Source organism: Corvus kubaryi, unplaced genomic scaffold (genome assembly GCF_017639235.1).
Source record: "Corvus kubaryi isolate FWS band 111438036 unplaced genomic scaffold, C.kubaryi_AGA036_p1.0 66, whole genome shotgun sequence".
In the NCBI taxonomy this organism is placed as follows: domain Eukaryota; kingdom Metazoa; phylum Chordata; class Aves; order Passeriformes; family Corvidae; genus Corvus; species Corvus kubaryi.
This window is the reverse complement of record NW_024582054.1, coordinates 2,616,779-2,644,312: the sequence shown is the minus strand read 5'-3', so window position 1 is coordinate 2,644,312 and position 27,534 is coordinate 2,616,779. Positions and strand designations below refer to the sequence as shown.

Sequence of the window (27,534 nt, the reverse complement as noted above, 5' to 3'; positions counted from 1 at the left end):
AAAAAAAAAAAAAGATACTTTAAGCATCCTCTTTTGAGGAATGCTGGTTTGCATTCTTGAAAGGCACAGAACACATGGAGCTCTGTGGAGGTATGGATGCTTTTCTCGGTTCCTCTAGTACAGGATTCTTACATTCACACATTATATGGCTCCTTTTAGTGCAAATCTATTGAAAATTTAACACAAGTTAAAACACAGCTTAAAACTTGGGCTGTGCCTTCTACATGTAACCTGTGCAGTTTGCAAATTTGGGATCAATAAATCCAGAGAAATTTGGATAAGCATTCCAGTAGCCAGTTCTTTTTATGCTGTATATTAAAATACGGTATTTAAGTCCAAGGTGACTTTAAATCTAAAATAACCCTCTACATTTTCAACATCACCTTATGAGTCACATGTTACCTGATTTATTTTAGAAGTTAATTATATTCAAATTACTAACACATGACTGACATTTTCAGTCTCATATAGTAATGGTATCCCTTTTAATTCTTCCAGTGGACATTGTAAACTCCATGTGCTTTTTGTCAACACCATCTACACAGTCTGCAGCAAACAGAGATTAATTATGCATCCATTAGTGGCATGGTTAGAAGGTTGCTGTCTATTCCAAGACACATATTTTTTTCTTTTCACACCCCCCATCCCTCCCGGTGCCTCCTGTTTGATTTGGGTTTTGTTATTGTTGTTGTGATATTCCAATAATTTCTCTTCCCAGATGCTTAAACCAGAACTTGTCACTAGCGTGTTTTCTCTTTTCTGAGGGAGAGCATCACCATGAAGGATACTAAGCCTTCTGAAATACAGGACTCTCTTAGTCTGCCCTGTTATTTTGAGTCTTAAAGAGATGTGAGAACAAAGTCTATTCAATGACATATGAAGGTCTTAATCGAATGTCCGAATAAAACCCTGAAGCAGTTATATTAAAGTATCAATCATGTTTCCTAAAGTAGAACCCCTGAGCAAGAATAGGAACCATCTTCCTGCAATTAAACAGATTTTAAGTGAACGGCTGGCTGCTATTCTTAGGGTGAGATCATACTGAAAGCAAAGTATTTTGCAGAGTTTAATTGTGGTTATATCTGGGAATGACACTGTCAGTTTAGGAAATGCAGGTTGAGCTTGTAGTGGTTAGAGTACCTAGCACTTGTTAAAGAGGAACAATCCACAGAAGTTGTTAAACTCTAGTGGTGGAGTCAAGAATAAATACCACAAAGAGGGAAGATGCACTTCAGGTTTAAGCAGTAATTAGTTTAGCTACTTCTCTCTGCATTGCAACTAAACAAATCAATACAGGCTGGTTTTTTCCTTCTAAGAGTTGAAAATAAAGGTCATTTGGATTCAGACCTTTTTGCACAGGTATATAAGAGGGGTTCAACCACATGACTTACCATTAACTCCTGTATAGAACACCTACTCCAGTCTCCAGGGAGTATTTGCAAGGGCAACCTTTCAGCACTGCAGCTTAGTGTTCCTTGGTGATATCCCAGCATAGAAAAAGGTGATTCAGAGCCAGGATGTGACTGTGGTTAAGCGATCTGCTAGACATGCTGCTGCCATACACAGCTAGGGAGGCTGGTTTCTTCTGCCTGGATTTTGCTGCTATAAATGCTCCTCTTGGTCTCCAGGCTGGCTGCAATGTGTACTATGTCCTTAGCACATTGTCCCAAACTCTTAACTTCCCATCTCCACCCAGACTTCACCTCCACAATAGACCTCAGCTCTCAGTCATACACCCCTTCCACCAGATACCCCTTTCTGTGCCTCTACCCCCCAGCTTTCTGTCATAACAGAAGCAACACCTCTTAGCTTGGTTTCCACTTTCTGCTCTTTATTCCTGTGACCAGGATTTCTGTGGTCTCAAAAAGAGGATTTCTGTGATCTCAAAAGTTTTCAAATCACAACTTTTTTCTAGATCAGATTATGTCCAGGGTCAACTGAATATTCAAAGGATTTGGGTACCAGATTCTAAAGTATATCGCTACAGAGTACTATATGCACTACCATACTGGGTTTTATTTTCAGAAGGTTATCAGTTGGCCAGCTAAAGATTACCTTGGGGACAACAGAAGGCACTTGCTTGACACAAAGGATATCTGCCAGATTTCCATTTGCAAAGCCAAACGATGAGGGCATGAGATGCATCCAAAGAGGCAGTCACTAGAGATCTTTAACAAAGGAAAAATAAGCTATGTTCGCCTAGCCTGTTTTTCAAAAATACCTGAACAGTCTTGTCCGACATTTCCAAAAGAAGACATCAAGGGCAGATACTGCACATAGAATATTTTAGCCCATAAACTTAAGAGACCAGCAAAGATATAAGCAGTTGACTCTCTTACAGTGAAATGCACAAGAAAATCTTAAAATTAGGCAGTGCAACCAGCTTACCTGAGTGATAGCAAACAGGACAGGAGCTTGTGAAACATGAGTTTGCCGCCCAAGATCTTCCTGTAAGGCAAAGGCATTTTCGTCTCAGAGTGCTGAGCCCAAGGAACATGCCACAGGGTAGGGATGCTTGCACAGCCCTAATGCTGCTTGCACAGAAATTTGGCCCATTCTCTTGAGTGTTCTGTAACATGGATAGGCCTTGAGCCTTGCCTACAATGGGAATTTAGCCACTGGTATAAAAAGTGTCTGGACGATTGTTCTGGAATGAAGATTTGCCCTTTGGTGAAAATTGCCAGCTAAGCAAGGCTCTTGATACTGTTGTTCAAAATCTCCATGTTAAAACCTGGACATGCTACTCCCAGACTTAGTTCTTAGCCAAAATTAGAAGCCAGAAATTAGGGCCAAACTGAGTTTTTTGCATAACCTGCAGGGGTATTCTCACAGAAGAGGTTTCTGTGGTAAATGCTGACTGACAGCACTTTCAGTTGAACTTCATTTTGAGGATTCAGAGAACAGCTATAAAAGTAAGGAAAGCTGAAAAATAAGGTGGTTTTTTAGTAAGAGATTCCAGATGCCACTTTATACAAGCTAATAAAGAGGAGATGAAGGACTTGATCAGAGTCTCAGAGTACCTACGCAACAAGGATGTGCAGGCTTTGCAGGGTAACGTGTGGCTAGTAAATTGAAGCTAAACAAAAAATCAGTATAGAAATGTAGTGATGTTTCCTAAACAATTTAAGTTATTAGCCTTTGGAACAAAAAAGCTGCCATGGATCCCTTCTCACTGGTACCCGTCAAGCCTTGGTAGCTTCCTGAAGGATACTCTGAAATTCAAAATTATTTCAGGGTGGAATAAAGTAGAATCCAAACCCGTCAACTTCCAGGATTTTAGTTACAACTTCCCATCCCAGCTAACCACAGCTGCTGGTAAAGGTTAAACGTGTGATGTATTTTGGCTCTACAGGTGCTTTAATCTTTGTTTTGCTCAACCTTGTGCTGAACAGGGCTACACAAATTAGCTCACTTATCTACTGGAACCAGATCCATACTGCACCTCTCAAATGGAGCTGGCTGGCGTAGATTTGAATGCACAAATTAAAATGTACAAATCTAGACTTAACATTCCTCTTGTGAAGAAAAACAGCCAAATTTCCTATTCCCTTGCTTAAACATCAGCAGTCAGTTGGGAAGCATGATAGACAGGGCCCCTCCTCTGGAGCTAATAGCATTAACCTTCTCCCTGTTCCCATGGCACATTTCACCCAGTAATTTCAAGATGGATTTTATTTTATTTTATTTTATTTTATTTTATTTTATTTTATTTTATTTTTCAACAGATGGGGACTCTTCATCACTATGAGACATACATGGGCTTAAAAGTTAAGAATTACTTATTGCTTAAGCTGACACAATAAATCAGCTGCCAAATTGAGAACGATAACCAAATATGATGGATAACCATTGCATGCTGCTGGAAGCAGGGCAAGCAACATTTCTCAGTGGGGGAGATGTAATCACCAGATGCTGTATTACAATGACAATGAGACCTGCAGGGAATGGGCAACTATAGTTTGCATCTGCAAGTAAAGGGCACCCTTCTAATCATCAGAGAGTCACTAGAGCTGGTGCTGTGCAGGATCAAGCCCATCCAGTTTCAAGAAGGCAGGAGGATGATCTAGGGATAAACCCCTAGATTTGGTCTTTCTGGGTGAGCTCTGTTCCTCAGAGGGATTCACTGGGGGCCTATTATGAACATAGAAGGAGGGTGATAAGGTGTTTGATGTGGTAAACACACACTGCCAGCCAGAGTTGCACATCTGTTTAGGAAAACACGTTTTCAAAACAATTCTGCCCATACAACAATTCTCTCCTCAAAACAATTGTCCCCTTCAAAACAATCCTCTTACCTTACTGAATTAGGTAAGAAGTACAAAGATTCCATGTCTCTTCCATTTCTGAAAGCTGAATTACTTACAGCCTCAATATTTTTGGATCACAGTCGATTTAGATAATTTCAGGCCACCAAGAACTGGAAGCACGCATGTCTAAATATTTATAAGGGAGATACTCCCTCCAGGTTCATTTCCAACAGCCGCTTCCAACACTGGGTCTCCAAATGGCCAACTCTTCCAGCAGAACTGCTTCCTGCACATCCATCTGCTCAGTTTGTTCAGATAAACACACATCTCTCCTGCTGGCCATGTGGTGCTGACTTCTCCCCGCCACGTGCATGCACGGTTAGCGGGGATGCCCTGCAGAAGCTTTACTGTGAGTATGAGTCATAGAAAGAACCCAGCTGGATATCTGGAAACCCATTTGGATTTAATGAATTAGCAGGATGTGGGAGAGTTTTTCTTTTCTTTTAAACCAATACGTGAAGCAAGTCCCGTATGGAATTACTGAGTTAATATACATGAACAGACTGCCTGTCATTTTTCCAGAGTAATTTCTGTGACTTTCACTGGAAATACCAAGTAGCAAATGAACAGAGAGACTGAAATCCACCCCCTAGTTGCTCTGAAAGGCAGTTCCACAGAACGTGAAAGGCTGGCTCAGATTGGCAGCGTGCAGAAAGCTACTGCCACTGCTGTACATGCTACTGGTCAGCAGATAAACAAAGCAATCCTGTTTCCAGGGCAGTGAAGCCAGCAGTAAATTTACACAGCCATCTTTTCAATAGCTTTTAAAAATAAAGAAAAACAAGGCACAGTCGTTTCAAGCTCCATTAGAAACAGAGTGAGAAAAATCAATGTGTGACAAATAGGAAAGGACTAACTCTGGATAAGGAAATGCCATTAAGGTTTTAGAAACATATGTGTTTTTTAACTGGGAGTCAAATAGCAAATTATCAGAATCTTTCAAAATACCTATGCACATTAATGGCAGGAGCTGTTAGAATATATTGACCTTCCATTATTAAAGCAAATGGGACAAAGCTCTAATTAGTAATGGTTGTGTCACTTAAACAATGTACAAGCAGTGGGACTAGTTCTGCAGTCCTTGTTCAATACATTTCTAGCATCAGTGCTCTGATGGTAAAAGCCTGTTTGTGATTGTTCCCAGTAAGCTATTTAAGCTTTGAAGGTGTACTTGGGTTAGAAATATATTCTGTCCACATTAAGTGATCATGAATTTGAACTAATTTAGATTGGAAGGAATCTCTGGAGGTCACCTAGCCAATCTCCTTCTCATGAAGTAAAGTGTGATACAGAGAGGGTTGTAGGGCTTACTCTAGGGGTGTGGGGAAAGGGGATGAAGAACTGCATCATATTCCCGATCCAGCACCATATCCTCTCAGCTGCAGTTACCATGCAAAAAATGAAGTCTGGTTGTTCATTGGTAACACCTGACCTGTGATGACTTGGGTTTCCAGGAGTACTGAGTCTCCTCCTTGCCAGAGACACACTGAGTAACACCACCTGCTATGGGAAATTTCTCTCCATGCCCTGGCACTAGATGCTGCCAGCCTCTGAACTGATCCTTGTAGTGGCATTCTGCCTTCCTTCCCCAAATTGTGTCATTCCCAAAGTTGCCTTGGATTGCAGCACTAGATGGGCTTGTGTTGCAGCCCAACTTATTTCCTCAGAGACTGTGACTGCACCATGTCCTATTCTTGTTGGTGTTCTCCAAGCCATTCCTAATGCCCAGGTCACCTGTATGAAGTTTAGCCCACTGGAGTAAGCATGACAGAAAGCCATGAGCATGGCTGTAAAGCATGGCTTGGGGATCTTCCCCTTTCCCCTTTATTTCACTCCTAGTTGTGGGAAACTCACAATGGGAATTTTCTTCAGCTCCCAGACATTTATGTAACAATTGTCCTTCAGCACACAGAACCCTCAACATGTTATTTACTGTTTGCCTTTTCCTTTAGGAAGTTGGCAGAACTCACCTCTGGGAATGAAATTGTATTGCAGTGCTTTTGAGGAAGCAGGCAGCATAGCACATTTGTTCCCTGTACTACAGCTCCAGGTGTCTCTGGTTTGCTGACAGCACATTCCAACAGGGCAGAGCCCCTTGTTGTTTCCTATAGCAAAACTCCATACAGGATCTCCTGGATAAAAGGCAATTACATATTCTTTTTAAACCTAAGAGCCTTGGATTAAGCCAAATACCAAATCTGATCCAATTTATCCCCCTTTTTCCTTGTTGGATAACTGTTAGTCTGCCTTTTAGTACTTTTCAGAGCTCCAGCCCTCAGTCCAAGAAGCAATTTCATTACAAATGAAGCCAGCCACTGCCAGTAGACTGTGTGGCATTCCAGAGTTGTGGAGGGGTGTTTATGTTCTCCCTCTCCCCCAGTGTTTTGTGGGCCTGTGTGTCTCCCCAGAGTAAAGACAATCCCTTTGCTTTGCAATGCCAAAAATAGAAGCATTAGTATTTAAATTGCGAACAATTGGGTTTGGCAAACAATCCATATGACTGCACCCTTTCTGAATCACGAGGCTGAGTCATTTCCCTCACCTAAGCTGCTCTCTTCTCCCGTGCAGATTGCAGGGAGCAGGGGGAAATCCAGCACTAATGTTCTCCTGTCTGTCTGTCTACTGTCATCCCCATGCCCTGCAGCCTGCCTGCTCCAGGCTGAGCTGGTGAATTATGAGCGGGTCAAGGAGTACTGCCTCAAAGTGCTGCAGAAGGAAGGCGAGAACTTCAAGGCGCTCTATCGATCAGGAGTGGCATTTTATCACCTGGGTGACTTCAACAAGGCCCTCTACTACCTGAAAGAGGCAAGATCCCGCCAGCCGACAGGTATGGGGAAGGGGGGCAGGGATGTGGCTTGGCACTGAGTGCTTTTGTATTTTTTTCCATGACTTTTTTTTTTTTTATTTCTGTCCCTGACTTGATTGTCTTGATTTCCACAGGAATGAGCATGACTCACTGTGTGTCCTTTGCTGGACTCCCCTTCAAGCACTTGTGGGTACTGCAGCAAGGTTGCAGTGCCCAAAGATTAACCGCTGCCAAGGCTGCAGCATGACCTGGAAGATGACAGTATTGCTGGAGTGCTGTCAGTGTGGAGGGGATTCTGCCTCTCTTTCCCTCCCTAACTTATTTTTGAAGAGGAAAGCAGGATGGGGAAGGAGTGTACTCCAAACATTACATTTTCTGACTCTCTGAGAAAAAGCTTTTTCCCCTTAGCAATGCCAGGAAACTATTTGTCATCCTCAATAGCCTTCCACCATCTCAGTAAAGGGTTAGTATTCTGCTTTGATCAAGGAGACAGACATTTACCCACAAAGCATTCATCAGGATGCTTCAACTTTTGCTGTGAAATCAGCCAATTGCTTGTTAAGTATCTGTCATCCATCTGTCAAAACCATACAGTTCATTTGGGGACAGCAATGAAATTATACATCCAAACAACTTAGCCTTGCCAGAGCAACCATCTTCATGCTAAACTGCCCAGCCTCAGAAGGCAGGTGAAAGAGCTGTGGAGATGGTGAAAGAGATGAAAGGTGAAAGGCCAGAGATCAGGGTGAGGCAGAGATGGTGCTTTTATTTTTCAGAAATAATAGGGAGATAAAACAACACTGTGGTGTTAAACAGAAAGGAATTTTGTAGAACTCAAAATTAAAGGATCTCAAGAAAGTAAAATGGAAGCCACGTGCAAAGAAAATCTGCTACAGAGCAGCTCTTCAGATGAATCTGAGAGGAAAGAGTGAGAACTGGGTGTAAAACAGGAGCAAGCCTGGGTCCTGGCGGAGCATGGTGGAGCTGATGTTCATTGAACTAGAGGAGGGAAGGGAGGCTGTTGGAGCTGACTGTGCTTGATGTCCTACAGGCATTGGCCCTGCAGGGCTCCTGCAGTGTCTGTGTCCTGGAGGACCATCAGGGAGGATGTGCTTGGGAGTGTGCTGGGATCTCCTTCCTCTTCCACTTCCCCTAAGGGTGCTTGATCCCATCTGCTCTGCTTGGCCATGGGCTCCAGGCAGTCTGACAGCACAGCTGTGCACCCCACACTCCCAGAGCAAATGTGTTTAAAAGCTCAGTGTAGCCTATTTTAGTTTACACTGTGCCCTTCTGCTTTCAGCCCTTGCCAGAACTAGGAAATGGAGAAGCATATGCAAGAGAAAAATAGTCAGTGGAAAATAAGTTATCCTAACCTTGAAGTTTTGACTAGGCTCAGATGTGAAAAATTTCTTTTAGCTGAACCACTTAGCTTCCATTTTTAAAATATGTGTTTCTGTGCTCCCTTACCACCCCCCTCCTTGTGATACTATTTATTTGGTATTCCTCATTGCTTCTTGAAATAAATACTAATTTATTCAACAGCAACAACTTCAAATACCACTTGCTACAAAAACATACCAGAAAGTGTCCCTAAAGGCCCTTAATGTATACAAAATCCAGTTCTGGCCTTCAGCTTTGCATCAGAGACTCTTTCCTGTTATTTGTAGACCATTCAAGGCTGTTGTTCCACTGTTTTATTTATGATTATGGAAAACTTGAAGGGCATTCAGGGGGAAAGAATATGTACAGTAAGAAAGGATGTCACTGTTAAAATGCAGAAATAGGAATCAAGTAACACTATCAAGAATTGTTATGTGACCTGGAATAAGTCAGTGTCTCGACTTTCAATGTCTCCATCTGCAAAGTGTGATTGTTTTCTTTTATCTGAGGTTTCACCAGGCTCACTGGTTATTATTGCAGTCATGTTCTGTGTGTTCTTTTTTTTTCTAATAAGGAATGGTTTTGGCACAAATCACTGGCAGTTATTCTCTTTGGTGGGAGAGATTTTGAATGGTAAAGAGGAATTAGTTAGCAAAGTGGTTTAGTGTTCTAAAGGGGTGGCAGCACAGCAGATCCCTTATGGCTATTCACTGTCTGCCCAGGGTGAAGGAAGGTTGGATTTGGCCTGATTTCCTGTGCCACCTCCAAAAAAAAATCACAAAAGCAGATGGAAATAACACAAGATAGTTGTATAACCCTCTTACTGAGGGAGAAGGCAGCTGCTGTTAAGTCGTGTAAAGCATGCATGGAGCCCTCCATGGCTCTGTGTCCAGAGGTTGGTGCAGCAATGGGCAGCCAAACAGACACCTTGCTGCAAAGTCTTGTTCAGCCCTCTCCTACTGGGGCTGCATTGTCAGGGCAGGGACCGACTGGGATTGAGACCAGACCATCAGCTGGCAATGGCCTGGTAATGTCAAGCAGTGGTCCCTGGTGTCCCTGTGCTGGGAACCCACGTTCAGACATCCTGTGGGCTGCCCAGACCAGATGGTTTTTGTGCTGTGTGGGGCAGGCTCATGGCTGCACTCAGGCACTGCCTTCCTGCACCCCTGTGACTCAGAAGTCCTGGGAACAAAACCCAGGCCACGATGTCTAAACAGCAGATAAGCAACTGGGCTCTGAAGCTACAGGGGAAGCAGAAATGATCTTCAATATGGCATTAGGCCACTCCGCACAGGGACACAGGCACAGTCCTCAGAGCCAGGAAACATGTTCCCATTGCAGCTCTACTGGTACCTCTTTGCATGGGTCTGACCCGTCATCTGTGTTGTTCTTACTTTTTATTTCCACATCAGCCGAAGGGGATAATTTCTTCTCCACTGAGAGATGAGAGTCTTCTCATTAACATTTACACACAGCTTTGAAATATTTCTGAAGGCAGAGCTAGTATGGTGCAATACCATTAGGTAGAAAAAACTTGACAGGGCTCTACTCCTGTAAACAGAGAGCTGCTCTCATTATTTTTCCTTGGTAAAATAATGGTCCTCACAAAGACAGCAAAACGTGCCAAAGCCAGCCTAAGAGATTTATAAGTAGCTTGCAATGGGAGTGTCTCCCACCCTCTATCAGGTTACATATATATTATTTTGCCCCTGGCTTCCTAGGCATGTGGAAGTCTCCCAGGTGAGTGAAGCTGTGCCATTAGCAGTCACTACCTTACCCAAAAGCCAAAGGGGGCTGGCAGCCTTTCCTTTCCCAATTATGAGCCCACCTCTGCCCCCTCAGTGAGGTGCTGAGTCCCTGCGGGCTCAGGCAGGTGGATTTCCTGACATGCCCATGCAGTTATCCCTTCTTACCTGCACCAGGCAGGCACTGTAAGCATGCACCTCAGTGGCAGGGATGAGCACAGCCCATCAGAGCCTAGGCGGGCACAGAGCAGAGGTCACAGTGAAGGCAGAACAGCAAGACTCTGCTCAGGCTGAGTGCCCTGCCTTTACACTGCTGGGAGTGAGTCAGCCACCTGCACCAATTTTATTTTAAGCCTAAAATTCAGGGCTACCCCCTCAACTGAATTTCTTCATTACAGGAGGCTGCACAACTTAAATAATTCTGGTTTTTAAAAAGCTGTTTTAAAATTTGCTGGGCTGGTAAGAAATGTGAATGCATAAACAGCCGAGGATGCTGGTGCATCTTGCTTGACAGAAGCAACGGCAGAACTTCTTAACTCATGAAAAATGTCCCAAACAGGTCAAGTAGCTTAGTCATCAAATCCCACCCTCTGGAGTGCCTACGATGAACTGAACCTGCAGAACACTCAGCAGGGAGACCCACCTCACCAGAGATAACTTGAGAAGTCACAACAGCATGGCCACAGCCCACAGATGCCACATGGCATGTTTGTGGATAGCTCTGGGTAGCAGGAAACTGATCCGTCTCGCACTGATTCAGCATTGGCAGACGGCACAACAGAGACATCCTCATCTTTAAAGGAAGCTTTGCACCCTCAACTGCTTTGGGGGGTGCAATACTCACACTCACTAGTGCTGGACATGTTGCTAGTAATTTGTTCATCACTTTGAAAGCTGAAGCACTTCTCATTTCCCTAGCTGGTGTGGAACACATTGCAGTTTGGATGAGGAGGAGGCAAGACTGCCCTCTGATTGGATTGCATTGCATTTCCGATTGGTTTCTGAGGATCTAATAACTTCAGTGGACCAAGCTTATTACTGTATCCCGCAGCCGTAGGGAGGAGAGGAGAGAGATCCAGCAGGCAGGAATTGTGCAGCAAGATTGATTTATTTAATTATTTTACAAACTCTTTTATAGACTTTTTTTTTCATAGTCTAATTGGTCAAAGGATCAGCCACCCCCTGGGGTGATCGGCTAGAATTCTAAAACATTCATTGTAAAAATATTTTTCTACTGTACTATAAACATAGTTCTACAAGGTCGCAGGTGTTCATAGTTTATAGAACTCTGCTAATATCTTCGTGAGAGAGAAAAGTATCTCACAGGCTTAGAAAGAAGCAGGAAAATTTCTTGCTAACAGCATTTTTGTATCCACACAAGCTGGCCCTGGCTGGCTGTTAGAGCAAGGCTCTGAGCAAAGAACCATTTTTCAATCAATACAGAAGTGAAAGTGGCTATGTTTTTACTTGCTGGCTTCTGGTACTACATGGCTTTTGCAACTTTGTGGGTGCCATGTGTGTGTGAAGCTACCCTCATGATAGAAATCAACATGATTTAAAAGAGGATTGACCATGACTGCACAATCATTAGCTCTGTCTGGAGACACATACTCATTTAGATCAACCTGTGATTCAGGGTGAACAGGTTCCCTTAGGGCCGAGGCCAGGAGATGAAGCATAGTGTGTGTGGTGGGTTGATGCTCTGAAATTCTGGAAGGAAAAAGAAGGCTCAGTTTACCACCTGCACAATGCTGGAATATCACAGAGGTCTACTAGGATGGATCAGTGGTTCTGTGCCCCTAGGAACTTCATTAGACAGGACAGACAAGGCAGTATGCAGCATATAGCATATGACAAAACTGCAGATAGTGTGTCATGGTGGAAGGACATCCAAGCAGAAACTTTAAGGGAAGAAGGGGTACAAAGACAGTGTGAAGGATGCTCTTCCCAATTCTACTCATCATCGAAAAGCGTGAAAAGAGTGGAATAGACAGTAAATAGAGTAGGAGAGTGAAAAGGCAGAGCATAACTGTACACAAAATGCCTGTAGGGGTTTGCATGCAGGCACTGCAGGAAGAGAAGCCAGTGGAGGTGTCGTTCCACAAGTACAGGCAAGGATGACCTGGATAGTTTCAGCTGTGTGAGTTCAACTGTGCTGACCAAGAGACAAAGTAAAAACTAGCTGAGGCAAGACTGAGCAACAGGGATGGTGAGTGCAACTCAGACCAGGCTCTCCAAAACCAGAGATTCCTGGTTTGGTTTGGAGCCACTTCCAAATGATGCTGTTCCAGAACACAGCACTGGAACCGTGCTGCTCCTCTGTGATGTACTAGGGATGGAGGTGCATTCTCTCTGTCTGCCACAGGGAGTTGTGTAACCACCATACCTGTGTGTGTGTTCTTCCCCTGCAGATACCAATGTCATACGATACATCCAGCTGACAGAGATGAAGCTCAGCAGGTGTTCCCAGAGAGAGAAGGAAACCTTGTGAAAATGAAGCCACTTCAGCTGAAGTGCCCAAGGGGGAACATTTCCTTCCTAGAAGCTCATTTGATGGATTTTCCCGTTTGCTCTGCCTCATCCTCATCTCCTCATCCATCCACTCACCCTTGCTCTTCATTGAATACCAGTTTTGAAATGAAAGACACTTGGACGCTGGATATGGCTGCTTGCCAACTATGGTAATACCCCTTCCCCGTGGCAAAAGAGCACAACAACTACAGCCAGCCTTGTTCCCAGACAGTGTCACACACCTGGAGTAGGCAATGCTGGAGGACCTGTCTGGTCCTGAACTGACTGCCTATTACCTATTAGGGAAGCAACCCCCAGAACAACGACTTCCTGACCAGGCAAGCTGGAGATAGAGGGTTTCTGCTCTGAGTGATCACTGGAGCTTGAAGAGCTAAGAAACCAAGAGAGCCGCTGGTCATTCCACAAGGGACAGCAAACGCCTTTTTACCATCAGTTTCCTCTGCCTGCTTCTCCAGTGTGTGTTATTGGTCTCCAGTGAGAGCTCACATGCTCCCAGTCTAATGTCAATGAAAACTGTTTCTAAACATCCTCTTGATGAAAGCACAGAGCACCCTATGTACCCCCTGCAGAGCTGTCCCAGTGCCAGAGGAGAAGGCTGTGGGCTACCACAGAGCGCTGAACGGACTGTGAAAGCATGGTGTACAGTGTGAGGGAAAAACTGTGAAATAATTCATTAAAGGCAAATAAAAATTATTCATAGGCAACAAGTCCAGGCATTGCTTTTCAAAGGAGCCTCTTGGGTTCCCTGTGTCCAGACAGACAACATTATCTAGTAGGGGGGCAGCATGGAGTGGGGAACAAGGGATGTCTCTTTGCTTACCTTGGCTCTGCCAATGCCTTGCTGTGTGATCTTGGGCAAGTCACTTAGCCTCTCGGTGCCTCGGTTTCCCTATCTGTACACTAGGGATAATAATACTTCCCTACCTCGCAGGGGTGTTGTGAGGATGTATTAGTTAATGTTTGTAAGTAACAGTACAGTGATGTTCAGTGCTAAGTATTATTAGTACATTGGATTGAGGTCTTGATTCTCCCACCTTGTGTTGGTGCTTCCTGTGTCCTGTTTTTTTCTTTTGTAGGAGAGTGTGGTGCTGACAACAGGGCAGGACCAACAGCTTTGGAGCCTATTTTGGCAGCCCAGAGGGCCTGTTTAGACCTTCTCCAGCAGTGTGACCTTTTCTAAGAGCTCTGTCTCCTTGGCTCAAAGGTCCTTTCTGAAACTGCCAGTAATGGGATCAGTAAGTGCCACAAACACATTCTCAGTGTGACTTGCCCCAGCAGCGGCCCACAGGGACATGTTCCCAGATGCAGGATATATATGTATAGTCTCATCCCATGGTGGTCAGTGTCAAGTGAGTGTAGCCAGAGTTACTTCACTTGGCCGTCAGCTGAAACACAGAAACTGAAACAGCTGAACAGACAAAAGTTTGGCCAACTGCTGTGTGCTTTGGTCCCAGCAGACATGGTATCTACAGACAGTTGGCTATGGCATCCCACATTCCAGCTGTGGTATCTAGCCACATTTTTCTCCAGCCAAAATTTAAGAGAGTTGTTAGAGAAACATCAAGAGAAAAGGCAAATTGAATATAAGCCAACAGTGTGCCCTGGCAGCCAGGAGGGCCAGCCGTGTCCTGGGGGGCATTGGGCACAGCATCGTCAGCCAGGCAAGGGAGGGGATCGTCCCACTCTGCTCTGCACTGGGATAACCTCACCTCGAGTGCTGGGGGCAGTTTTGGGTGCCATAAAAAAAAAGATAAAAAGCTCTAAGAAAGTGTCCAAAGGACAGCTACAAAGATGGTGAAGGGCCTTGAGGGGAAGCTCTGTAAGGAGTAGTTGAGGTCACTTTGTCTGTTCAGCCTGGAGTAGAGGAGACTGCGGGGAGACCTCACTGTAGTCTTCAACATCCTCACGAGAGGAAGGAGAGAGGCAGGCACTGATCTCTTTTCTCTGGTGACCAGTGACAGGACCCAAGGCAACAGCATGAAGCTGTGCCAGGAGAGGTTTAAGTTGGATATTAGGAAAAGGTTCTTCACCCAGAAAGGGTGGTTGAACACTGGAACAGGCTCAACTGGAACAGGGAAGTGGTCACAGCACCATCCTGACAGAGTTTAAGAAGTGTTTGGACAATGTTCTCAGGTACCTGCTGTGTCTCTTGGGGTGTCCCTGTGCAGGGCCAGGAGTTGGACTTGATGATCTTTGTGGGTGCCTTCCAGCTCAGGATATTTATGATTCTGTGATTTTATGAAATCTCTGTAATTGTCTCTGAAAAAACTTCAGTCATATTCTTTAGTACAGGAACACATCCAGCTCACATTGGGGCTGGGGAAGAGACCATCTAAAAGTCGCATATAAGTCTCTGAAATAAGGCAGACCTACCTCAATTGTGTAAAACTTAGATCAGCTGGGATGGCACCAGAATGTTCCTCAGGTGGGTGGTAGAGAGCAGCTGCTTCCCAAAATTGGGAACACAGTGTGCGGCTGCTGTAAAGCAGCTGTAAAGGAGAGAGCTGCTGGAGGCAGCATAGTCACCTTCTTCAGATGGCCCTTGGTTCACACATCTGGGTCAGAAATAGGAAGCACCCCTGCCCATCACTGCAGATATCTAAGTGATAAATGGAACTACAGCTGCTAGGAAGACGATTTAAAGACAGGGAGGACAAATGAGGGAAATTCTGTAAGTGGCTGTTAACCAGACCAGAAAATAAGGTTCGGCAGAGATGTGCTTGGGTGCATGTCAGGTGTACCTAGTACTGCATAAAAGACAGAGTTAATAAGGTTCTGGTTCTCAGGCGCATGCAGTCCTTTATATCCTAAATATATCACAGCACAAAAAATTCAAATAGAGGTGACTCTCCCCTTCTTCATATTGCTCATGACAGTTCATCCCACAGCCACATGTGTCTGTTCACTAGGAATGAAATGAGGATTCATCCTGCAGGCAATGCACGAGAAGAGGACACCACCCATGCAAACAGTCTCTGCCCCAGGAAAGCTCAGGCCAGCAGAGACAGGCTTGTTCCTCATGACCTTAATGTAAGAGAAAGGGCATTCTCCAGCCACTGGAGATGTAGGGCCATGACTGTCATTTTGTCTGGGAACAATTTTAGCCCTCACAATGGCTTCACTAACGTACTGTCACTGCATCAGTGCCATGTATATATTAATACAAAAAGGGCACAGCAGACTCCAGTCTCCTCAGTTTTCAGCATCTTTCCCTCCAGGAGCACTGCAGAAGGTGGGGGAGAGGGAAGGTTTTGAATGTGCATAAGAAAAAGATCTCAGAGAGCCTTCGGGTGCTACACAACAACCTATTTTCTTCAGAAAACTGTTGTCCTTACATACACTGACAGCCAGAGCACCTGTAAGCAGTGACACACACCAGAGGCTGGAAGAAGGAAGCCACCAAAGAGAAAACAGAGTTGAGGACTGTTTCGTGCAGTGACACTGAGTTTGAGAGAATTATGGACAAAAGTCCAGGTTAGGGGCCCTCCACATGCAAGGAAAGACACAGCAGCAATGCCACAAGGCCACCAGAATTTCTGTGGACTGCGCTCTCCAAGTAATAGGCAGTTCTGCTATGCAGTCTAATTGGAAGGATGTGCAGACACATCACCTCTACTGTGTGTGTGTCAGGGGCATACGAAAGAGCCTTTGAAACATTCTAAAATGCTTTGTCTTCTGCAAAAAGAAAGAAGGCATATTTGACATCCAGCACATCAAGGAGCTCTTCAGCTCTAGAGAAGCAAGGCCCTAAAAGACTACAGGCAAGTTTATCTCATGATCACTGTTGAATTTAACATCTAAGGGAGAAACTTGTAGTTTTGTCCAAGAACTGTCTTAACAGGAAGTGGAAGAGTGGAAGACTGAAATAAAAATCAGGTGGAGAGGGGAGAATCTAGTATCAAGCCCCCAATAAAGAGGTCTACATATACAACAAGGCCTTCAGAATCCATAGCAAAATAGAGTATACACCTTTTCCAGTGAGTGGTCCTTAGCAGCCAAGATGTGGAGGTGTGGGGAGAGGCCACCCAATTCCACCCAAGTTACATGGACCTTGTTGTAGGGAGTTGGAGACACACTATTGGAGGTAGCCATGTCCACTACAAGTCAATGGTATGTTTCTGCAGAGCAGTCAAGTAGCAATGTTAAGATACACATCCTGGAACCCCAAAAAAGCAAACAAAGCTTTAGCTCAACCAGGTGATGTATCTGTATGTCAACAACCAGTACACAGGGGAATGAATACAGGCCCCTGCCTGTACCCAGCAGGGCTAAAATGTCCTCAGTGCAATGAGAAGTGAGCCCATTCATCCATCACATGGTAAAACAGCAGGAACAAAATGGCAGGTGCCAGACAGAGCAGTAGGACAGCAAGCAGGAACTGAGGATGAAAGAGGAGAGGGATGAGATGATCATGGGATGCAAAATATGAGCCAAACCCAGGTTCATAGGCAGAATGATAATTGAACTAGAAAAAAAACTGACCAAAGGCTTAGACACACTATTTGCAGTTCATAACAACACCCAGTTTTGGCAGGATACACAGCAGGGAAAAAAGGCAGCAAGATTAGATGTGATTTTTCCAGTTGGAGGGGGCAAAAGAGGGGCAGGCTTCCTTCCTGCAGCACAGTCATTTTTAAAAGTGCAAGGAGAGGACAAACAGATGCTCGCTGTGGAATTTTTCCAAATATGTGTTAACAGTTGCTGTTGGCAAAAGTGGCTTGAACAGGGTGGAGAAGTCTTTGTTTAAATTAGGGAGAAGGTATGACTAGTTTCCGGGAACTGATGGGAAGGCAAAGGTCTGGATATTCTTGCTTGCTAGTGAAATCCAGGAGCCTCTAAGATGAAAAGGAGGGTCTTGAATGCAGAGCAACCCCTTTAGCTGAGCATCTCCATTTAGCTGAGCATCTCCATTCCCCAGAATTCCTCTGCAAGCCTCATCTGTGTAAATGTTGTCCCCAAAATACAGCCAGCCCAGGAGTGGCTGTATTCTCATGCTTCACATAACATCTCCAGAGGGCTTGTCTGCACTGTTTTCTTTATGCTCAGTCCCTTGATGATACCCTTTTGATTTGCTTTTTCTTAGGAGCAGGAGAAGGGAAGGGGGAGGGTATGTGCTGGGTGAAGGTGAAATCAAACCAAATTCACACAGGACCTGCTGACTATCCCTCTTCTCTGGTTGTTTATTCACCTTTCCTCCTGCACCCTGAAGGACACCGATGTTCTTCCCAAGTTTCTATGGTGAAACTTCTTATCTTCACAGTAGTTTAGAGGCTTGAGCAGGAGTTACTTAAACAAGGAGGAACAGTGGTGGGCTAATGTGCCCTCCAGGTGGGATGCTTGGGAGGGTGCAGTAAATGAACAGTTTTCTTAATACTATATTTGCATAATTATAATTGCATAATTATATTTGCATAACCAATTACTAAGATCACTGCAGCTGGTAAGAGGTGGGTTCCAGAGATTGTTCTTTAGGAGTTCCTTGGTTACTAAGGTGCCACAGGGTGTACCATCCCCCCAACAACAGCCTCAATGCTGCCTCAAGTGAGGGTGATGAAAAGACAAGGCACTGTCCTGGCCCCTCCCACAACTGCAACTGAAGGAAGGTAAATTCATGGATATATAAGAACATGAGAGGAAACCTCTGGCAATATGTAACTTTTGAGGCAGTTAGCAGCTTGTGAGATGGAAGGGCATGTAAGTGGTCCCACAGATGTAGGGAGGGGAAAACCTTCCCTCTCCTTTGCTTCCCATAGACAGATGCTGCCTCTTGTCACAGCACGGGTCAGCTCAAACTCTGTTCAACCCAGAGAACTGTGCCTACAGCAATTCTTTCCAGTAGCAGTTACGGTCTGGAATCAGGAAATAAATAGACTGTGTAGTACCCAGGAAAGTACCTTCTTACTGTACCTTCATGCTCACTCCTTATCCTTTGGAAAGCACCTGTTGTTACATGACAGACAAGGGGGCACATATGGCACTATTCAGCCATGGCCATGGTGAATGAAGCTGCTCTCCAAGAGAAGCTTCACAGGCCCTACCACAGCCTCCTTTCTTCCTTTATTACCAGCCAAGTCTTATACACAGCAGCAGCTCTGCAAAACCAACTTCCACAGCTTTTCCTTCCAGAGGGCTCCCCTTCACCGCATTTTGCCTGCAGGGAACATGAGCCTGTGCCAGCTGGTAGCTACCTCTGGCAACTCCCCATCACTGGTTAGGAAATAATTTGTAATGCAGCCAGGTGGAACTGTAAGGGCATCATGAAATAAAAAGAGGAATTTGGCTAGGGCTTTGGGGCCAACACAGATTCTCATACAAGTAGTGCCACCAGATCTTCAGTGATTCCATGTGCCCAGGTGCAGAATGCCCAGGACCACTGTATATCCATACAAAGGGCACTCAGAGAGCTCCCTGTCGTGCTCCACAGCCTACAGGGGAGATGGCAAATGAGCTCAGAGGAAGGGTGAATCACGCATGTACTCTCTGCGTTGGACTATTTTCTCCTCAGAGCTGAGCTAACAGAAGCAAATGAGCATATGTTCTCTTGTCTATTGTCAGAGCTTCAAATCAAAACTGTGATTAATCTGAAACTGTACATTTTTGGTATTAGACCCCAGCTTACCTCAGTACTGTAAAGATTTGGTGTTAACTTTGTGTTATGTTGACATCTAAAATCCAAAATATGAGCACTGAAGATGACAGAACAGCTTTCTATAAAGAATTCTGCCAAGAAAAAAATCACTTCAAAACAAAAGGAAAAATACCTGGTTACTAATAACAGAACTGATATTTAATATTAAATCATCTCGACCAGTGATTTTTTTCCCAGCATTTAGGGAGGCACTCCTCAGTCTATGCATATGTGAATGTGCATGTGGGTGGGCACACAAGGCGATCATGGGGTGCAGCCCTAGGGGCAGAAGTGTACAAGACAGAGCTGGACCTGACCACATCCTGCTTCCCAGTCCATGCCACAGTAGGACCTGCTCCACCTCAGCCAGTCCTGACACGTTCTTCCCAACTACTTTACTCTCTTGAAATGAGAGCAGGGCAAATGCTTGGTTGTCAATTACTGCTGTTACCAGTTCCCAGTTCTGCAGACTTTTCTCTGGCCATGAATCTGCTGTGAACATAACAGCTTACACATGCTCCCCATGGAGAGAGAGGAAGGAGAAGGTATTCCAAGGGAAGCAAGAGCTTCATTGAATGTGAAAGCCAGCCTAAGTGAAAACTCTCATGACAAATCAATAAAAGCACATGCAATTCGGAGTCTGGGATTCTGTTTGAGCAAGAAAGCAGAATGAGAGTATCTCAAAGGACAGTTTAGGTGGGAAAAGGAACAAAGGAGAAAGAGACATAGATATCCTTACCTGAAAGTCTGGAGGACCTGGCAGGAGCTCTTACTCCAGGGCAGAGGAGGAGTTTTTGGAATGGGAGACACAAGGGGTGAAATGCAAGAGGAAACAGAAAAATGGAATGTAGAAGAAAAATTTAAAGATAGAGCTGATAGCAAGTCTTCCCATCCCAGTAGGACTTGGGCGTCTGGGTAACCAGACCCTACAATAGCTCTGACTCTGGAGACAAAGGGAGGAAGATTGAGGCCAGTATCATCCTGAGGACACAAGAAGGAGACCTCAGGAGTGGCTGTCTGCTGGATCTTTAAATGCTGATCCCTTTCTTTTGCCTTTGTATTGCTTTCAGTATCATGAGCCAAGAGACAGCCCAAATGCCTTATCCTGATGTATTTCTTAACACATGACAGCAGCATCACGGCTGGGGGGACAGGGAAAACAGGGTCATCATTTTAGGACCTATATTAGCTGGAAGTGGTAAGCCACCTTCAATATGTTTTTTAGGGACAGAGTTATTCTGAGCCCTGAAACAAAACAAATGACAGTTTTTTTCCAAGGCTGGTATTTTCTTGATAACTTCAAATTCCAGCCCTTACGCCAAAGTTGTCCATAAAAGCAGGCTGCTCTCCCAGTTTGGTGCGGGGACCTTTTGCTGTCAGTGCTTCTACTTAAGCAGTGGTCCAAACTCAGATGTAGTTGCACCTGGTTCCTCCTGCAGCAGCATCTTTAACTCATGTTGTAAATAGAAACTGTTGTTGAGCATGTGATACTAAAATTAAAATGTGTTTTAATGGCCACTAGAGAAAAGTACATATTCAGATTATCCAGGATAAAACAGATTGACTGTTTCTCTGATTTTGCTTAGAAAAGATAGCTGGAGAATTTACAGTTGGGAACAAAGGATTTTCACTTTCTTAACCAACAATGGATGGTTGGCAGCCAATCTGGCTGCCAGTGTTATTCTCCTTTTGTGATGGCAGCCCCAAGAAAGCTTAGCATGGCCTGGAACAGCCTCAGGGGAAAGTCATGTGCAGGATGGACTGTCTTTTTTGGCTCCCTGAAAACAGCAGGTGATAAGAGCTACAGCCTCTGCAGGCTTCCTCCACTTCACACAGCAGCAGTACTGGGTTGCAGCAGAACTTTTGGCCGCAGATAAACCCCCAGCTGTTTCATATTACCTCCTACAAACTTCTGGTTAGAGAAATGGCCATATACAAATGCCATATTCCTCACTCAGAGGTGGTCTCCCGCATTTTGCTGGGGCTGAATTAGATCCAAACTAACAGCTTGCTGAATTCAGTAGGTTGTCTTTGAGGCTCAGCTGCCTCTTGGCAGGCTCTGAGCATTGACTCAGGGAGAGCATATGAGCCCAAGGACACAAGCCAAGATGCCAGCCCTTTCATGGGGTCCTTTTGGATGGCCTCGAGGTATGGGGGCTGAGCCTGGCTGCTCACAAAAAGCCAGGTCTTGGCATCAGCTGAGCAGAACAGAAGTGTGACCCTTTCCTGGTCCAAAGGCCAGGCCCTCACATCAGCTCCCCAAGCTGCAGAGGGGGTGTCACAGAGCCAGGGCTGATGGCTGACTGGCTTATCCCCACTGCTAACAACCCTCACGGGTTTTGACTATTCCAGTCTTTGGTGCTGGGACTGCACTGTCACCCTGAGGTAGAGGTAGGTCTTGGTTTCTAAAAGCCCTTTAAAACCTCAGGAGTAAGGACTCTAAACATCAGCAAATAAACGGTAAAAATCCATTAGGTGTTTTTGGAGCTCAGAAGGGCTCAGTTTATCACTTCTTAATGTTTGTGGCAGACAAGCCTGCCTGCTGTTGTGCCACACAGGCCTCGGCTTCCATATAAACACAGAAAAATAGTTACTTAGTCAGTGGCCCAGCAAAATGGGAGGGGCTGAGCAAGAGAAAAGCTTGCCTTGAGCATCACCAAACCAACATGTCACAGCAACCCAAACTCAAGTTATCACCTCAACCTGGCAAGCTCAAGGTGCAGTTCAACACCAGCACCAGGCTGTCAGTCTGGGAGATCTGATTGAAGTCTGGAAAATTATTTCCACATGAGAGAAGATGAAAAGCTGTACACAGGAAGAGGGTCTGAATCTGCATTTTACAGGTAACTAGCATAGCTTGACTCTCAGATCAGTGGTTGGGAATACAACACTCTCAGTTAGGAAAATCCTGTAACTTACAGCATAGACAGTGTGCTGGTTTTAGCTGGGGTAGAGTTAATTTTCTTCATAGTGGCTGGTATGGGGACATGTTTTGGATTTGTGCTGAACACAGGGGTTGATGGTATAGAGATGGTTTTGTTATTGCTGAGCAGGGCTTGCACAGAGCCAAGGCCTTTTCTGCTTTTTGTACAGCCATGCTGGTGAGGAAGCCGGGAGGGGTCACAGCCAGGACCGGTGACCCCAACTGACCAAAGGGACATTCCAGACCATATGGCATCATGCTCAGTATACAAAGTTGGGGGAAGAAGGGGGGACATTACAAGTGATGGTGTTTGTCTTCCCAAGTCACTGTTGTGTGTGATGGGGCTCTGCTCTCCTGGAGATGGCTGAACACCTGTCTGCCCATGGGAAGTGCTGAGTTAATTCCCTGTTTTGCTCTGCTTGTGTGAACAGCTTCTGCTTTCCCTGTTAAACTGTCTTTATCTCAACCCACGAGTTTTCTACCTTTTACCCTTCCAATTCTCTCCCCAATCCACTGGTGGGGGAGTGAGCGAGCGGCTGCCTGGGGCTTGGCTGCTGGCTGGGGTTAAACCACGACACACAGTCAAAATTCAAATCAACAGAAAAAGGAAGAACCCCACAGTATCATCAATACTGGTTCCCATTATAAAATGAGTTCCACTTCTCAAGCAATGAATCTTCTAAGACATACGCTGTCTTTGAGAGACATCCCTCTTATTTTCAGTGTCCTGGGACAGCCACATCCCACTCCACCTGTTATTAGTCTACAGACTGATGTGGAGCTCTAGGAATCCCAGATGTTTACATCTTTGTGATATCAGATGGACTCAACTAATGAAAGATGGCTGTCTAAGAAAAGATTAGATCTCTCCTTTTCACTCTTCAGCAGTATAAACACAAAGTCCCTGCAGGGACTTCACAGCTCTGTTCATGAGAAGCAAGCCAAACCAAGCTGTGTCATCTCATACGATATATCTGAAGAAGTACCAGCTCTGAAAATAGAACCTGAAAAGATCCTCAAGAGAGCCCAATTACCTTAAGGCCATTAGGTCAGATCAAGTTAAACTGCTCCTGAGAGATGTTTATCTAACCTGTTCTCAAAAGCCTCCTATGAGAGAATATCCCTGCCTTCATAGATGAAAAGTTCAGAGACTTCTTACTACAGCTTTAATTGTCTCCTTTGGAGTGATTTAAACCAATTACTTCTTGTTTCAGCTACAGTAGATATGATCAAAAAGTTAGTCTCTCTTTGCAGTAAGTTATTATGTTGGTGAAAGGCTCTTCTCTAGGACTGATCTTTCAGCTTCCATCAACACTTCTTCAACCCAGCAAGTTTTCTGTCTCCTTGCTTGTTCTCCTCATTCTCCTCTGCATTTCTTCCAGGTGGTTTGCATCTTTATTGGAGGGCAGTGCTGAAAGCAGGACAGTTCTCTAGCTATGGCCGTCTAGCACAAGACAGAGTAGAAACATTATTTCAAAAGTCCTATATATGATAGGCCTACTTACATATTTGCTGCACTAGCAAGACATTATTTACTCATGTTCAGGTCTCACCCCAGACTGCTTTGAATCATTCCAGTTTTTCTTCTATGTTGTCATCATGTCCTTTTGTATTTCTGCAGCCAACATTCCTTACTGAATTGCATCCCATGTGGCTGAGAAACAGTCGGATTCCACAAAATCAGACATCACAATTCCTTTTCCATAGAAAGAACAGATCTGCATGTCTGCTTTTAAAGGATGCATGTGGCCAAATTTTAAGAAGAAGCAAAAGTAAGGTTCAGCATAAAGTACCAGTTTTCGGGTGGAGAAAAATCAATATACTTGTTCCACTTCTGTAGCATTGTTAACAAGTTCTACTGCACAAGCTCAGCAGTACTTTAGCAGCTATGAAAAACACTTAGAGCTGAGAGTCACAGGCTGTTGGGAGCATCACTCACAGTGTCTTTCATCATGCGAAGCAACTCCTTGCTCCTTTAAATTATGTTGCAGAGTCAGGCACACTCAGATCATCCAAAATAAGCAGGATTAATAATGCCTGAGCAAGATAGGAACACTGAAGAACAAATGGCACAAAAATCAAGTGTTGTTCACCACACCTTGCAAGCTCCTTCCCCAGCTTACCCCAGTCAGACAGAAGATTCATGTTTCTTTCAAAACTTTCTAAGCAAAGGTCACAGGCAGTACAGCCCATAGATTTGAATTACCATATCTCCTGTCTTGGTTTTTTAGCAGCTCATGTGCCTGACCATGAACAGAAAACCAGGTGATGCTCAGCAGAAATGAAAATTGAGGATGAAAGATAGAGAAAAGAAAAAAAAGGAAGAAAATGCTAGTTGAAGTTTGCCCAGATTTCAGTGAAGATTATGGCTTGGCTTCTCTTCATAGATTTTTTTATTCTTTACTCACAGGTAGTGAGTAGCTCAGTGACATCCAGAAAGACATTTTGATTGTTTGCCTTGCTGTTTGCTCTTTCCTAGCAAGACAAAGCGTGAGCAGCCAAGGACTTGGCTTGGTAGGTCATGGGTTGGAATGCACACATTCCAGTGTTTCTATCTTTAATCAACACATAAGAAACAAATATCAGTATCTCCCCAAGGCATTGAAGGAAATAATGCTAATTAAAGTAGCTGAGGATCTGACAGATTGGGTACAGCGCTGAAAAGTGGCTTGGAGGGGAAGACAAGTTGTGTAGAGCAGTAGAGGCTGGACTTCTCTCCTAGTTCTGCACTCTCTCTTTCACTTAGCCCACGTCAGAGATTTGTGCTGAGCCCCATTTCTCACTTCGTTGAACAAGCCCCATCTTCTGTTGCAGAGTGTGGAAGAACTCAACAAATAACGCTTCCGGCTGTAGTGGGTTTGAAGGGACTCTATGAACATGAAGTATTACTGCTGCTGTTGTTAGGATTAAGAACAGAGTCTGCTGCTGAATAATTCATTTGATATGAAGAACAGCCAGCAAGTTGTTGAACAAAAGTGATGTACAATGAGACATAATTACAGAGTGGCTGAGGAGAGCAGGATGCAGATGGCGCTCTCAGGTTGGCTGGCGGTGAGATCAGACCATGAACAAGCACGGATGTATGTCGGGTTGTGTACTTCCTTTTCTGAATTATTGTATCGCTTTGCCTTTAGCCTTCGGGACACTCAAGGACTACCTCATTTGGAGGGCCCATCTCTGGTGGAGAAAGAGGATTCAGTATCCCCAGTTTTTTTAGTACTTACCATTACTGATAAAGCTCTAGAAGCAGTAAGTACTGCTGACTGGGAGGCACATCAATACCGGTTTTCTTGACAGGAGGAAGGGGCAGAGCTGCTAATTCCCCACAGATGTGTCATGTTGTGGACACCAAAACTTTCTGCAGCAGATTTTAAAAATTGGAAGGAGATTCTCTGCCTCAGACTGCTGCTTGAAAAAAGATACCAGCATTCACAGAGCCCAGCCTGCAGTGTGGGAGATTTAGACCATCTCGGCTCTTCATCAAATCACACAGGAAAAGCTTCCTCTGCCTTGGCTTAGGAAGAAAATGAATTCCTCTCTACTCTGCTTTCTTTAGCCCCCACCTGAAGTACTGCATCCAGCTCTGGGGTCCCCAATATAAGAAGGACATGGACCTGTTGGAGCAGGTCCAGAGGAGAGCCATGAAGATGACCAGAAGGCTGGAGCATCAGCAAAAAACAGGCACTAAATCAAAAACTAAACCAGAAACGGAGACCTCCTTCAGCCAATTTGTCATCAGAGTTAAACAAAAAGCCAGAACTTCCAGATACTACTGACAGATTCAAGCCTGGCTTGAGAGACTGAGACAAAATCCCTCCTGTATCCCAAGTCTCTGGCTATTCTGACCTGTGAGCCAGATTCAAGGGATGGGGAACATGGAAGATATGGATGGCTTGGAGCCAGAGTGAGAAAGTGGAACATGAGAAGAGGTTTTATCATGCATTTCCTTTATAATAGCCAAAATACCCTCCTGTTCTTTCTCATATATCCTAGAGAGAGCACAACTGAAGTGTGAAGAATTGTTTAATGGATTTAGTAATAGTATTGATCTTCTGTCATTTAAAATGGGACTCAGGGCTTAATCAGGTCTGTAGAAGTGTCTCATTATTTACTTTACCAAAGAAAAGGATTAGATATCAGAGAAAGAAAAGGCCCTTCTGCAGGTATGGGTTTGCTCTGCAGGAAGAAAATCCATTCCATTTACTCTTACCTGCGTATGTGTTTAAATGGGAAAGAATCCAAATTACTCTCTGTGGGATTCTGCCTGGAGGAATCAGTAGAGTAGCAATAAACAGGTAGACTCAGCAACACAGCAAACTGACTCAGCTTTCCAACACCCTGACTTAGCTCCATTATCTGGTCACATAAGCATTGACAGCAGAAATTGTATTGTTGGTGACAGAGACAGATTGAACAAGTTTTCACCTTCCGAGGTACCATCCTGCCACCATCACCTTTCTGAGATACAAAGTGAGAAAGAGTAAACCAGAAACCCTCTGATGGCATTTTTATAGTCACCTTTGAGACAAAAGAAAATTGGCTTATCACACCATTGCCTGTAATGCCCCTGCCTCAGGAAACACTATGACAGTTTAATTTCCTTGACACCTGAACCCAAGTTAACTTCTCAATCTGTCTTCCAGGGTGGTTGCAGATGAGACAGGCCATTTTGGACCTGCGTTGTGGCACTACTGAAGCTATGCAGACATGGAGTAGCAGCTGTAGAACTGCCTACTCAGAACTAGTTGGGCATATCAGCAGAGCAAAATATTTCAGGTTGAACACAAACATTGACTTTGCAGCGAGATTTCTTTTGCAATGATATTTTTTCATGTTAACATCCCAGATATTATCAGTATGTTCTGAGATTGGCGCGCGCACACACACACACACACATATATACTTGCATGATAACTATGATGAATAATCTGGTTTGATGTGGCTTGCAGGGGATAGTTCAAACAGCAATTTCAATTCCATGCAAACTCTACATCAGTTTCTACTGCTGAATTCCACAAACAATAGAGAGAATTCAAGAACCTCTGTATTTTCCATCACTGGAAAGATTTTGCATTAGTTCTCTTTCAAGTACTTCTTTTTGTAGACTTTTACTTAAAACACCTCACTGTTTAATACAGGAAGCTTGCAGGTGGCTTCTTTCTTGGATCAACATTGATCTGCCTTGCTCAGCACTGTCATTGTACTTATTCATC

At 44.4% G+C, this 27,534-nt stretch overlaps 1 protein-coding gene across 1 annotated transcript in view; it reads left to right on the top strand.

Annotated features, from left to right (window-relative positions):
• Positions 1–13,803, top strand: part of TTC9 (tetratricopeptide repeat domain 9) — a 47,430-nt gene extending 33,627 nt beyond the window's left edge. The window contains exons 3-4 of the mRNA XM_042047226.1: positions 6,952–7,134; positions 12,650–13,803. Coding sequence (XP_041903160.1) covers positions 6,952–7,134; positions 12,650–12,729 — 263 coding nt within the window. The 3' untranslated portion in view covers positions 12,730–13,803. The remainder of the gene's footprint in view (positions 1–6,951; positions 7,135–12,649) is intronic.
• Positions 13,804–27,534: the final 13,731 nt, after the last annotated feature.